At 40.5% G+C, this 14,858-nt stretch overlaps 1 protein-coding gene across 2 annotated transcripts in view; it reads right to left on the minus strand.

Moving 5' to 3' along the window:
• The window catches only part of UNC5C (unc-5 netrin receptor C), a gene marked incomplete at both ends in the record, with an annotated part of 247,333 nt that overhangs the window by 25,259 nt on the left and 207,216 nt on the right, over positions 1-14,858 (minus strand). Inside the window, 2 exons of one of the 2 annotated variants that reach the window (XM_082282544.1) lie at positions 942-1,133; positions 2,597-2,653. In XM_082282544.1, coding sequence (XP_082138670.1) covers positions 942-1,133; positions 2,597-2,653 — 249 coding nt within the window. The remainder of the gene's footprint in view (positions 1-941; positions 1,134-2,596; positions 2,654-14,858) is intronic. The other variant, XM_082282545.1, reaches the window with a different exon arrangement.

The following is a 14,858-nucleotide window of genomic DNA, read 5'->3' on the forward strand; positions in this document are numbered from 1 at the left end:
GCTTCAGGGCAAGATGTTTTCATCGCTCAGTAGATCTACTTTTAACTAAGAACCCCTCCCTAAATGCTATGTGACAATCACTAACCAATTTATCTAACTGGCCTAAAGACAACATTCTTGAAATAAAGACACAACAAGCTTATGAAGTCATCATACCCACGACTCCCTGCAGTGAGGGATTAGTACCTGCATCATACTTTTTTCAGATTTGTTTTAAAAGTTTCTCCAGCAAAGAAAACACTTCTGCTAACCTTACATGTGACAACTCTCTTGTCATCTTAACTCTTACTTTGATTTATTCTTCTGGTGCAGATATTGGGAAAAAAGAGGAACTTTTCAGCCTAAATAAGTATCTTGATAAAGGCACTACCTTTAGAGTGTTTTTTCCTGGCCAGTGAAGTGAGGAAAAATACCAAGCTGTTACGCACCAGTAATAAAAATATTCGTTATTAAATTATGTTCTACCACAACTTCTTCTACATTTTCTATTAAAAGCACAGTACTTCTCAAACTACTATTTATACCTGTGGAGACAGGGCATAGGAAAAAAAGCTATTAGTGAAATAAAGGGGAGGGAGATGTGATAGAATTACTGTAGTATCACTCCTGTGATGCATCCTGCCTCGGTTGTTTCTGTCAGAGCTTTGCCTTTGATTTAGATTTGAGCTGGACCTGTACTTCCATAAATGTGTCTGAGTTTCACTCTCACACTCATGTTCTCTCTTCAGAAGTTAAATTCATCTGCTTTATACTCTTGAGCACAGCTGACAAATGCCACCACGGCTTTCGAGCACTTGACAATCAGAAACAAATGAACACGACCTTTCTCCCCTTTATTGAGTGTCAACAGGCATCCAGTGATACCATTCATGCAGCCCAAGAAACCCTAACCTGATAGCATCTCCTTGAGTTGGTCAAAATGGAGTGAAATGCCAACTGACCTTGCCTGGCAGCCTTGATGTTGACAGGCTGGAATCCCCCGTTTAGTGCCGAGGAGTCAATAATATCCGACTCAAAGTCACGGTGGTTCTTGCGATAGACAAACAGGGCCACGACCACAGAAATAGCCAGGCACACGATCACAGCAATGACGATCCCGACGTAGAGAGCAACATCATCCGAGTCAGGAGCAGCTGCAGGGAGAGAGGCCAGGAACCTTCAAGAAATGTCCTCCTCACAGGGACTTTCAAGAAAACACGTCCTTATTATTCTCGTTTCCTGCAGATATTTACTGCCTTTTTTATAGGCCAATTTAAAATCCATTTCCAACACCATATAGCAGGTCTATGCCCTTTTGATGGAAAACAATCTTTGATTTCTCTCTAACTTGTGTTCTAACTCTTTCCCTACCCACTTGTTTATTCATCTAATACTCAGGCTGTGAACTGCTATGTGAAACATGTTACAGACTTAGTCTCATGAAACAAATTCACCCTATGAAATTAGATAGTATGTCTTAGTGACATAATGTCATAATATTGGTATTTAGAAGTTCATCTGATACCAAACCAAGTTGGTTTTTAAAATTCAGAAGCCTTATTTTTACTTTAAAAGAAGTAAAAGAACCCAAAATTTCCATTTTCTATGGAATACCTGGAATATCAGGACACATCTTTGGTTGGTTTGGGTTTTTTTTTTTTTTTGAACTGTAATCTGTCATTACTCCCTTCCATCCATTTGCCTTTAAAAATATAAACTAGTAAATTAGTAAAGCAGAGAATCAAACATTGAATTCTCATCAGTGGCATTAACATACATACATATTTAGATAAAAGCTGAAGCAAGCACAAGAAAAAAATGTGGTAATTTACCAAAGGAACCAAAATTTATTAGAGCTGTCTTGTGAGGAAATGGCTATGATATTTCTACTAGCTGCTTATACCATATCTTCAGCACCAATTCCAAGCTAATCTCTAGCATCATTATCCACCACACATTTTTTTTCCAAAAGGTCTGAATATGTGTTCAAAAATTGATGTATTTCTATACAAGGAAGAATCCCATTTTTTAGAAATAGCCTAATGAAAAAAGGAAGTGGAAAAACAAATCAGACTCTTTTAGTACCTCATTTTTGTTAGTTTGAAATGTGTGAAATCACTTTTATTTTATCTCTTTTAGCCATTTAAGCCAAGCTGCCCTGCAGCTGCAGAGGTGAGAGCTGGCAGGTGCAGAAAGGGACGATCAATCTCCAACAGCTCTGGGCTACCAGACCTTCGATTTACCAACCTTGAAACATCCCACTTTTAACTCAGCAGTTCAGAAAGCAGAACTCCGAGTTCCAGCTCAAAGAAAAGTTACCCTTCCACCACACTTCTTCCAGTTGCTAAGGGAATTTTAATGAGAAGATGGCTCATTCTCTCCAGTTTCTGTCTCTGAGGCATCATCTTCTCCCGTTTCCCTTGTGCACATGGGCCCTTATAATTCTGTGTCTGCTGCAAAGCACTGTGCCTGCTGTCAAGCAAGCAGAATGTCACTTACCCTGCTGAATAGGTCCCTTTTTTGCCTAGTCACACTGAGCTGGCACAACAGTAAAGCCTGACCCAAGGAACAGCACCAAATTAGCATCCAGGAACATAAAATCAAACAGTAAACTTACAAGAAAATCCATATTCATTCTGGGTTCTCTGTTCAGTTGAAATAGGATAAATGAAACCTTAAAAAGAAAGAAATTAAACAAAAATGGGAACAAAATCAAATGAGAAGAACAAAAAAATGAAGCATGAAAAACAGTTTAATTAAAAAAAAAAAGGAAGGAAAAGAAATGGATGGCACTTTAAAATTCTGATACAGCACAGAATTATGATTTTGCATCCCCTGTCTCCTCCAGAGCCGTACTAAGAATTAATAAGCAGGCAGATTGAAATTCTAAGCCAAAATCAGTCTCGAGTCACTAACTTTGGAGTGCTTAAAGTCTTTCTTTTATTGAGCATAAACTGTAATGGATCTAATTTATTTCAGACATCTAGGGTCATTAGCATATGGAAAGTCTTTTTATCCTTATCCCTGCCATATGCTTTAATTCCCAGGACATGTTCGGTGAGGCTCTAAACAGTTTTTATATTTAATTATAATAGCTTGCTGTTGATCTAATAGAGCTAAAGGAGACCTGTTGTCACTGGTCAGAGGTTAAATACTGTTTCGTGGAGCAGTCTATGCACAGAGCCCCTTCTCTGTATTTCCTTGGAATTATTTTATCCTGTCTTTAATATGTGTTCAACAGGAATTCCTTAGGGAGCAAAGAATTTGTCAGCAAACAGTAAACTGAGTGGTTTCTCTTTGAAATTATTACAAAATCAATAAGGCCCCCGGGGTCAGAACATTACTTATTTGAAATCTTTGCAAGCACCATATATCGACAAAATCATAACACAATTGACAGCTTTATTTTGGGATGGATAAAGAAGAGAAAGCGTTTCCTTTGTCTTTTCCTTCTGCTGCCCCTCCGGCACAGCACACTGGAGCTGCTTAGCTCACATATGAGTCCTGTGAACTCACTAAGCATCTCCCATGTGGCAAATGAGTGAAATGCTCCAAGTCCCATCCTGCTGGAAAGGTACATGACAAATCCAAACCGAGCAGGGGAGTCACTGTCTGGGATGGGATTAGAGTCAGTGTAAGAAAGAGTACCTCTCCTCCACCACCTCCCCTTAAGTTCTTCTGAAGGGATTTCACCCCCTCCCCTTTGATCGTGCTGCAAGGAGCTCACACAGCTGGGGATTCCCTGCAGGTGAGACAAAACCAGAAAATGCACTCCTGGTGTGTGCCTAATGCACAGGCAGACCAGAGTAATAATCCCCAGCTCCCAGAACTGCTGAGCTTGGGTGCTCAGCATCTGTTGTGCTCTACACATCCCTTGCTGCTTGGCTGTATTTTTTGTTAATGAAGACACAGTCTATCCCAATCACTGACATAAACATACCTCCCTCCAAAATTTCCAGACATTAACTGTTGCATAAATTCTGCCTTACCTGAAATACCAGAGCAAAACCAGCTTATTTTTGATGATGATTTTTTTTTTTCTGGAACATCATGGGACAAACTATACTGCCTGTAATCTCTGTTTAAATCTTTACTTCACAGCAAGGATTCCAGCCATACAATTGCTTTTAGAAATATGATGTACTTACGTTCTCTCCCTTGGTTCTTTGAGGCAAGTTCACCTATGTGTACTCTCAACATGCATACTCAATTTTTTGTTAATAACTGCTTTCTGCTTCTACCAGTGTACTTGAGGTATTGGCCATGAAAACTCTGGTGAGTAAATTCTGAGGGCTTGAGTGAGTGTTCAGCAAGTCTGGGAAAGAATTTACAGTACCCTTGTTACTCCCAATTACGCCCCAGACAAGTGCTGAGGCCCGTAATTTGGTAAACCTAAATTTTAGCTATAGCCTTATGCCCAGTATTTCCTTTGACAAGATGTCTCTGGAGAAACCAAGAGGCAGGCAGAAGGAACTAAAAGGCCCAGGGACAAAGTGGAATTTAGGCTGGATGCGTCTCTGAATGACTTTTGCCTTCTACTCAAATCCAGTGGGAAAGCTGAGGATGTCTCCCTGCACTTCATGTGCCCCAGCAGGTTCTTGGGGGGAGCTGGAAGGGAGCAGCACACATCCCCTGGCTCTGCATCACCCATGGAGCTTGAGCTCACCTGTGCAGAGCTGAAGAGGCTATTCCTCTCTCCTCCCACTGCATCTGAGGTGGTAGGTTTTGTGTTCAAGGTTGTGCATCATTCCTGCCATGTCTGAAGGGATCCAGCAGCTGCCACTCAACAGGCACAAAAGATGGCACCACCTGGATTAGCTGTGATGTTACTGAAAGCATTCTTTCCTCACAGGATAATGGAAACTCAGATTCAAGCTTTTTCAGCAAGGTAAGCAAGCGTGGGCCTCAAATATTCTAAAAGAAACTTACCTCATTGCAACCTCTCCACAGCCCCTGTTAGTCACAAATACATGCTCATGGCTTACAAGTTTCCACAGATTCTCTTACTGCTAACTACAGAGAGAATCCTTGCAGCTACGGAAGAGTGATGCCAGTTACCTCTACAGAAATGCTTTGTGCACGTAGTCAAAGGCACATCTATTGAAAAAGGAGGAAGAGGCAAGGATACTACAGGCTGCTTCTGCCATTTGGGCAGAACATTTTGCAACAAAATTAGTTTTAAGCACTCCTTTGTCACTCTTCCAAAAGGGAGTGGGCATTGCAGGAGCTAAGAGAAAGCCTGCAGCCATGCACTGGTGATGGGCAGGAGGCAGGGCTACTGCCATGATCCCAGCACAAGAGAACAGGGATTTCTATAGGAAGTTGGCTGTCACACTGGTCCCTCTGAATATGCCTTCAAACAATAAAAAAAGAACATTTTCATCAGATAATGACACAAACCTCCTGGGATTAGTAACTGAAATAATGAAGAATGACTTCCCTCCTCTCTTCAAAGTAATTGCAGTGAAGAGAGATCTTTTCCATGTTTTATTTTTCCTTCCTCCTTGTATTAACAGCACTGCCTGGCAAATACCTAAGGGACTTCTACCAGGGTGATGAACATTTTTAATGAGTGTGAATTTAGAAAGGTGCTGGAGGGTTTGACTCTAGGAAGGCTGCCGACTCATACTTAGAACAGCTGTTTTCACAGTGAGCTACTTTGAGAAAAGTAATTTAAGCTTCTTCCTACAGCTTGTTGGGAGATACATGTTTTCAAGAGCGCTTTTGCTATTTTGTTGTGTAACGTACTGTTGAATGAGCAAAGTAGCAATAATCATACTTTATGCTTGCATAGTGCCTGCTGTTTGAGGTTCTCAAAGGCTTACCAAAATGGGTATTTGTTTCCCTCATTGTACAAGTACCTCACCCTATGTCAAACCTGGAGAATCAGTGGGAGGCTCGGGTTAACACATGGAAATTGAACCACTGTAATTGCATGGTAAAGGCATTCAGTAAAAAACCTTTAGTTAAGTCAATGTTTCTCCATGTATTCTAATTTATATTCCAATTTAGGTTTGTAAATATATTTTTTGTCCCTGTGGAAGTGTTTCTGTCAAGTGTCAAAGGTGGCTCTTTTTTAACTAAATTAATTACACTGGCACAAATCCTTAGTACAAATGCAGATGTATTGTTAAAAAGGTGCTTTAAGTAGACATTGCCTATTTTGTTTCTAGAAAGCATGAGAAGAGCAATTTATTCACCTTTATAATGATGCAACACACTGAGAAAAGTGAAGGGTGAATATGTCAGAGTGTACTTGAAAAATTAACCAATCCAATGCTGACATACAGAAAAGACTACAGCAGGCTTTTTATCAATTTACTTTAACTCAATTCAAGCATCAGTCACACTTGGCACTGATTTGGGAAATTGTGACCATTTAACTGAATAGCTTGTGAAGCTCATTTAATTAGTTTGGTGCAGTTTCTGAAGGCAGATGATCCCCAAACACTGGAAGTCTAGCCTGAGCATTCTGGTCCCACACATCTTGCTCTGACCTTCCAGGAATACGTTTGTGCCAGAGGCCCCGGGAGACACAGCGGCTGCTCTGTGTCACTGAGCAGCCCTCAGCATATCTGCATGTGTGGGTTCATCTGCCTTCGGGGTCAGCTTTGACAAACAGCCAGGCTGACCCCTTCCACAGCACCAACTCATCTGCTGCAGTTTGCCTTGGGAGGAGTAGATACACCTTCTGCCAAGCTGAGGTAAAATAAAGCATTTGGGAACGGAGAATCTCAGACCTATGAAAGATAACTGTGCAGAGATTATTGCAATGACTCCCTTCAGACTGACATTTAACAGACTGTCACCAAAGAGCCACCAAAACAACTTTTCTGAGCTCTTTTTCTTCCACTGGGAAAGAATCTACTCCTCAGCATATTCATGGGCATATACACACACACGGTGCTTAGCCTGGGAACTCAGTGTCGTGACATGGGCTTTCTGAAATCCTGTGTTTGATTTTACCTAGAAAGCCATGGGAATATACTGCCTTGGCCTGTGAACTAGCATATTTTAAAGAGAACTTTTATCCCTGTGGTATAAAACACTAGGTCACTGCTTCGTGCAGAGGGAACTTTGTAACTGGCTCCACTTTTTGGTCCTTAATTGGTTTTGCTAGCTTTCTAGTCATGCTGAATTTGTACTAATGGATATCAATTTTAGAGTGAATTGATCAGAATATGAAAATATTTTACTCTGCTGCTTGCAGAAATTAAAATACTTACATAAGAGAGAAAGAAAAATACCCAGTTTTCAATTAGTATTTTTCCTACCTACTTTCCCTCTTTCCAGCAACTACCTAGGTAAGACAGGTGAAGTAGCTGAAGATGATCTTTCTGGCAACTTATCTTCTAGGGCTTATACAGTTTGGGTCACATTTATGAAAATATTTACCTTTATCCTGCAAAGAAATAGGTTTATAGCATTAGCTGCTGAGGTCACAGTTAATCATACATAGTTTGAGACTGTATCAAGATCAGTGAGAACGGAGACATGCACTCCCATTTAATAAAGTGAAGATTGCATAAAGCACACCATAACTGCTAGTTTCTTCAATGAATCATACTTTAATCTGGCACCACTTGATTCTAATTTATAAACTCTCTTTACTCTCTCTGTAGCAGTTTCAAGAAGAGCTGAGGTCAAGTAATTCCATGGTCCTTCTGAAAGCCTAGCCACATGAAGTGTGCCTCAGTAACATCCTGTTGCAAAGAACTCAACATTTGAAGCATAACATATTGTAACAGCACTTTCCCCCCTTTTAGCTCCAAAATCAATGTCCTTAATTCATCTCTGAGAAAAGAAGGCACCACACATTCAACTGCTGCCTTCCTTTCTCAGGAAACAGATAAACAGAGACTAGTTATTATATGTAGAAGCTTAACATTTGAAGGAAGCAGTTCTTAGATGATTTAAAGTAGGTGTGTGGTAAATAAGACGTGACATGGGTTTACTGAAACGACCCTTTGTTTTGCTGTGATGCATACACATCAGATGAACTGCAGTATCTGATAACTCAAAGCCAGCAAGCTGGTAATTATTTTTCGTACCAGACCCAAACAACATGCACCCAATTGCTTCTGTTCTTAATTCCCAAGATGAGATCTTCTTTCAGCATTGAGTCATATTACCCTCCTCTTTGGTCCAGCTCCAGTTAGCTCAGAATTTAATTTTAAATCTTTGGGTTTTGCTGAAATTTTCCATAATGAGTCTCAGAAATTATCCTGGGAAGTTTGAATAAAATTGGTTTAGGAACCCTAGTGACTTTTCGTCTTGTTGTTAATTTCTAGTTCACTGGATCTCAACACATAAAAAAATCCTCAACTCCCTCCAAGTATATACTGCTGTTTCCAGATTTCAAGTTCTAGAAATTCAGCCTATCTCCCTTTCCCTGTAAAATGCCATTCTCAATTCAATGTCAGCGTGATTTCAGGCTTTTTTACACTCATGGGAAGAGACATTCACCAATTCTACATCCTGAATTCCATTATACAGAGAGGGTTTTGAGACAAAGAAGAAAGAAAGTCATGTCCTTGCAGTGTTTGCAGTGCTGTGACTGTGGCTGTGACCTTGCATTACTAGTCCTGTTTCCTTCTGCCTTACCTCATTCACCATCATTCCTACAGCTATCAGCAGCTGGCTTGAGTCTCTTCATTATTTTTAAAGGAAATTCTACATGATCAGTACAGTGTGCAAAGGCTCAAAGCATTCAGAAAAGACTTTCAAGGGCTTTCAAAATATTAATTCAGATGCATTGCAATGCTATTGGCTTCCATCTTAGTCCATCTAGGTTTCTGTTTATGATGGACAAGCAGTCACATATTCCCAGCTTATGAGAAGGAATTTAGGAGATTTAATTTGACATTCAGGAGTTTTAAGTTGCTTTGTGCAAGTTCCACTGTCCAGAGGCTGCAGATACTTCCAGTATTTTCTTTTCTACAAGGGGCAGAGTTAATGGTACAAAAGCAATCTTAGAGTAAACCCCATATTCTGACTGGTTTTAGTGTCAAGGTTTCATGTTCACTTAACATGTTGCTAATGCAGATTTACCATAGGAAAAGTATTAACAATAATATTTGAACTCTAATTGCTGTTAATTGCTTCTCTCCCTTGCTGTTTCCCAGGAAATGTATCACAAAACCGAGAAGATGTGATATGTTATACCTTACTTGTGGTGGTTAAAACTTAAAAAAAACCCCAAAAATAAAACCAACAGCAGAGTCCCTGGAGCAGCAAAAATCTTTCAGACAGAATGTGCCCAGCTTCTTCCTACATTTTCTATTCTAAAGAAAGACCTTCATGTCTGTAGTAATGATGATCTGAAGGTCAGATATGATATCAGGCATCCCAGAGATAATGCACAGCAATTTATTTTCATTCTGAAGCACTAATTATTGGCATATTCAGGGTGGGCTATTAAACCGAGAGCTTGAGGTTTTGTGACTGATTATTTACTTGGGTATTATCTCAGATCTTTCCTGAGTGGGTGAGTTAAACGGGGACACTCTCTTGTTCTCTCCTTGAACAGGAGTTCATGATATTCTATAATTAAGACTGCAATTATGTTTTCATTTTAAATTAGATCCTGACATTTTGTTAACATTGATAGAAAGGTCTTGCCTGAGTTTAAACATGCATGACATCTATAGGGGAATAAGGGAAGATGGAAGGCAAGGATAACTTGCTGCTAAAATTTGGTGTGGATTAGAATATCCAAGTTTGACATTATGCAGTCTTTTGCAGTTAAGGACTGTGACCTTTTGGTTAAATCTTATGTCAATCTTTAGTAGAACCTCAGCTTTGGGTTTGTTATGCATGTTTGACAGCAAAAGTAAACAGATGCCTGGCACTGCAACTCACTAGATCGTGTATTTGCAAATTCCACTCTTGCAATGACTGAACGCTAGATAGACTTCCTGGGGCTCACTTTGTTGTAGTGGGACAAGAGCACTTAAATGAGGACAAGGGATGCCACTAAAGAGAGGATACATGGCAGACAGCTACATGAAGGTAGGGACAGTTGGAAGAGGATCTAGGACAGGGGACCAAAACTGTTAAGAATGGTGGACAGAAAGGGTCATGAAAAGCATACGTTACTCACATGGAACAGGCCTAAAAATCTTTGGCAGGTTTGGAAGCTCGCACATAATGTAACTTGTATTCTTCAGTTTATAACCTCAAAAATCCCAGACTCCAGAACCAGCTCAGCTGATCAGTTCGAAGTTTGTTTCCCAAATTCTAGAAACTTCCTTCCCCAACATGAGTTTTCATCTAAGCATGCTGCCAATAATTTTGTTAGTCCTGATTTAGAAATAGCACTGAGTTTTACTTATTATTTCACTTACTCCTTGATGAGCCTTCAGATGCTCATGTAACTTTGCCCTGCCTGATACCCTGACAAGAAAGCAAAAATCATGAAATATATCCACCTTTGTATATGACAAGGAAAATATAAACGTATATTGTTGTCACTGTATGGGGTGGTTTTCTTCTACAATTAAATCAGTACATCAGTTAGACTTCATAAGATTTGAATTCTTCTTTCATCTGTCTGAGTAGCTTTTTTGAGTTTTTTAATGTGTAGAGGAATAGGCGAGAATAAAAGAAAACCTAAGAGAATAAAGAAGAATGAAAAGTATAGATGGACAAAGCTGTCTTTTTTTCTTCTCTCCACGTGGCTATAATATTTTTTTAATTAGTGCAGATTCTTGAAAATATCCTAGAGATCTTACAGCACTTGCTGTCTTTAAAAATAACGTGGACGTGGCTCTTTCTGAACTGACTGAGGTTGAGACACAGGGATTTCAGTGCCCTGCGTTTTGCCTGTGGCTCTGCACTTTTGTTTTCTCCCAACACTTTTATCTGCTTCAAGCAGTTTGTTTTCTAGGCAAGAGCTCTCAGTTGCATAGGGCCCATTGGAGCGTGGATGCTTCTCAGCTGGGCATTTTTCATGTCGCTACAGTAAAATAGAGATGAGTCATAACTCTGAGATTTGTGCATAAACTCCCTTGGCTGCCACACCATTATGTAGTAGCTGGGTAGAAACAGAGTAACACATCCCTTTACTCATATCAAATAACAGTATTATGGAAAACTTCCTCTAGGAACAGATGAGATGCCTTCTTCAAATGAATGTACTCCTCCTGTAGGCCAAAACAGGCCAGGTGGCTGTATCATTATGCTGACAGACTGAATGTATTAGAAGTTCTCTCTTGACCCACATGCTCTTAATAAAAGGTTTTATTTTATTCCTCTGCACACACAGGCTTCTGTTGCAGTCTCCCTTGAGAGAGTTCTGCTTACCTTCTGGAGTCTGGAAAATATTCCCCTGCTCTTTGCACACTGATCTGCTCTGGTGGACCTGTGGTCCTCATCAAGCTACTTTGCCCTGTCATTCTTCCCTGAATGCCTGCTTTCAAATCAAGCCAAAAAGGGAAACGAATACTTAATCTATCAGAGGTTCTGACATGTTACATTAACCAAGCAGGGCACGTGCAGAATATGTATGTTTTGAGAAGAAAGAGATGCTAGTATCAGGGTAACCTTGTTTGCTGCTCAGGACCTGTGTATAAACAGAGACGACACTGGAAAAAGGCAGCAGTTTGCCATTTCACGCCCAAGCAGGATAAACTGCATCTTTTTCACTCGCTCAGGCACTATCATTGCAAGAGGGAACCTTATGAACTTCATACTGCCTTTCAGACGAGGATTTCAGAGCACTCAGCAAATACGGATTTGCTGTCACCATTTCACATCAATTCACTCTTGACTAGAGCCAGCCTTTTCTAAGAAGGAATGGAATTACCAGTCTGGTAATAACATCTTCACCATGGTATGGTGTCTTTCCCTCCAGTGGTGCACCTGCTATTTGATTTTCCAAGTACCTAAGCTGCATGCAGGGAGAGGACCACAGTGACCTGCGAGTTAGTCCAGATCATTGTAGCAACCGATGAAGCTGTTTTGAATCTCTTCTTCCATTTTTTAAAATGACAGTAGCGCATCTCAGTCATGCTCAAGAAACAAAGGGAAAATCCACACTGGATCTGATGACACCTGGCAGTGCTTCACAGGTGGAAATTTCCTTTTGTTCCTATTCAGTGATAGATTTTTATTCCATATTGTGAGACTGTATAAAGTAAACAATTTTACTGCACAGAGCAACAGTATTATTTGTGTAACTATATAACCCACAGTCTTCAAGCAACAATATGTGTTTCTGTATTACCTTGCTTGCTGCTGTAAGACAGCTTTGTGTTTTGAAAAAAAAATTAAAGCACAACTTAGCCAGCCTTTTATGAAAAGCCACAGTGGTCAACTAAAGCCAAGAGTGAGCAGAAAAAGGGGCACTGGTTTTCTCCCTCTGAGTGTGCTAGTGCCAACCCTGCACGTCCCAGGCATGACTTCAGAAAAGCCCAAAAGACCTGCAGGTGTCAACCTCATGCCTAGGGACTTGCTGTACGTACTCATTCAGGACAGGGACAATACAGATCTGAACACTGTGTCACTTCAGATCCTCAACAGAAAGGATAGACGTGACGTGCTGTGAGCATGACAGCTGCATGTCACAACTCAGGTAATAAGCCTTCAAATAAGTCAGGTAATAAGCCTTCAACATAACCACACAGTACAGCTAACTGTCCTCACAGGTTGTCCACTCTTCCTATCAGCAGAATTTTACACATCGTGCAAAGCAGAAGCATCTGTTTTGTACCACACAAGCAATCTCGCACTCATTCCAGACTGTGTCCAGCAAAACACTTCCCCTTGTACGTTGTTTTAAAAATGTTTGTGACTTAGTGAAGGGAACTACTTGTACTGAAGTTTGGGCCAGCAGGAGAGTGCTTTGCTTTCTTATTGCCTGCACAGAACACCCGCCGAAGTCATTAGGTGGTATGAGTGAAGGGCTAATTGCCATGCTTCAGTTTACACCAATCCCCTGTGAGATGCAGTGCCTGCCTTTAAAAGTGTTGCTCCTTGCACTGAAGTATTTTCCACAGTACTCTTACATCAAATGGGAAATAATACAACTATGGAGGCAATAACGCAAGTAGCGTGGGTGGTAACCAGCCAATTCTTCTTACACCTACAGCAGATTTTGTTCCAGAAGATCGTATTATTGCTATTATGGGAATTATGAAATTGTTATAATGGGAACTGCTACACAATATTGTGTACTTGAAAACTTAAAATAGCAATGACTGCCCTAAATTTTCACTACATCTGCTTTTCCTCTTCAATTCAGCCTACTGTCTGTCTGTGGGCTCTCTAGTTTAATGACTGTTCATCCCTTCATGTTAATGAAAAATACTAACTAGTGGATACAGGAGAGTGTGTGTGTACTAGCAAGATTATTAATCTGAAAAAATGCAATAGCAGAGTTGCATGAGGAATGCCACAGTTAGTGGTAAGCACAAACTACAGCTTTGGGTGTAAAATACTGTAATTACAAGGGATGGAGAAAGCTCCACTGTTTTTATCCCCACAGATATCGACAGTGATGCAGACTTGTGCTCTTTGCTGGAGCAGGGGCAGTCTGATGAAAAAGCTTATTGATTTATCCAGCTGATGCTACTGAAGTGCATAACAGACTGGAAGAGAAAGGGCTTGTAAATCAGACTCATTCAATCCAGCATTTTCCAGGATATGTTTTACATGCAGCTACATAGAGATATATATTTACAAGTGAGATTTTGTCAGAGCAACAGGCTAGTGACTCCTGGCAAGAGAGTCTGCCTAATAGTTCTTTGACCTCAACTACACCCATGGTGTCAACCTTCAAGCTCTCACTAAAGACTGACAGTAAGGAGGCAGCACCAGGGCACCTAGGAACAGGATTTGACTGTGGAGCAGGTGAGAAGCTGGCCAACAGATCTCCCAGACCGCTATGGCCACAGAGAAAAGGTGGCTGTAGCTTCCTCCACGCCGCATGTGCCATGCCAGACCCAATGGCATAAAACCACTGGAAAAGACTGCCGTGAATCTACAGATGCCCAGGCCAGGAGAATTGTCAGTTCCAGACCCCCAAAGCCTCAAATACTGTGGAAAGAAGCATGTTGTTTTGGGAATCAAAGGAGTGCTGTGTGTCTTCCTGGCTCAGCGGGCAGATTTTTTATGAATCTAAATCCACACGGGCAAAAATGTCAGTGTGTTCAGATTGATTTTGCATAAACTGAGAAAGAGAAATAAAGAAAAAGAGAGGGAAGGAGAGAGAGAGAGAGCAGCAGGCACACTGCCATGAAGTACAGCAAATCAATCTTCTCAGCAGTGATGGATCAGGGAGCAGGACTGTAAGTTTTACAGGTATATGAAACCCCACGAGTATAGACACCATTAAAACACTGCCATTAAACTCCAACACTGAAGGATTATCATGGCCCCTGGAGCTAAGCAGGTCCTTATAGTGACTGCATATTTTTCATTACCATTTTTTATATACATATATATGAAGCAGAATAGGATTCACAACAGTTTCACCCTCTCTCCTGCTGAAGATCTCTGCTTTATACTCAGCATCCACTTTCACAAATAAAATGCAATATACCATCAACAGATAAATGAGATCCCTACAGGGCTTTTATTCTGCTGTACTATTATATCTACTTTTCCACAAGATTTCTGCTTAAATGGCTCTCTTTATGCACATACACAGAGATGACATACACCTGTCTAAATATAATCTGATAGTGAAGAGCTCTTCTGTGTGAGGAAATGCATCTTTTCCTCCTAATTTGCCATAATGACTTATTAACACTGCTGGAACTAGGGGTGCATTAGCTTCCCTACAATAAAAGTCACCAAGGTGTTATACAGTAAGACGTGGCTGAATGTTTTCCCCCTATCTTTAGAAATGAAAAAGAGAAGAGTTCTGAATTCTACTT

Source organism: Coloeus monedula (assembly GCF_965178545.1).
Source record: "Coloeus monedula genome assembly, chromosome: 5".
Lineage (NCBI taxonomy): Eukaryota > Metazoa > Chordata > Aves > Passeriformes > Corvidae > Coloeus > Coloeus monedula.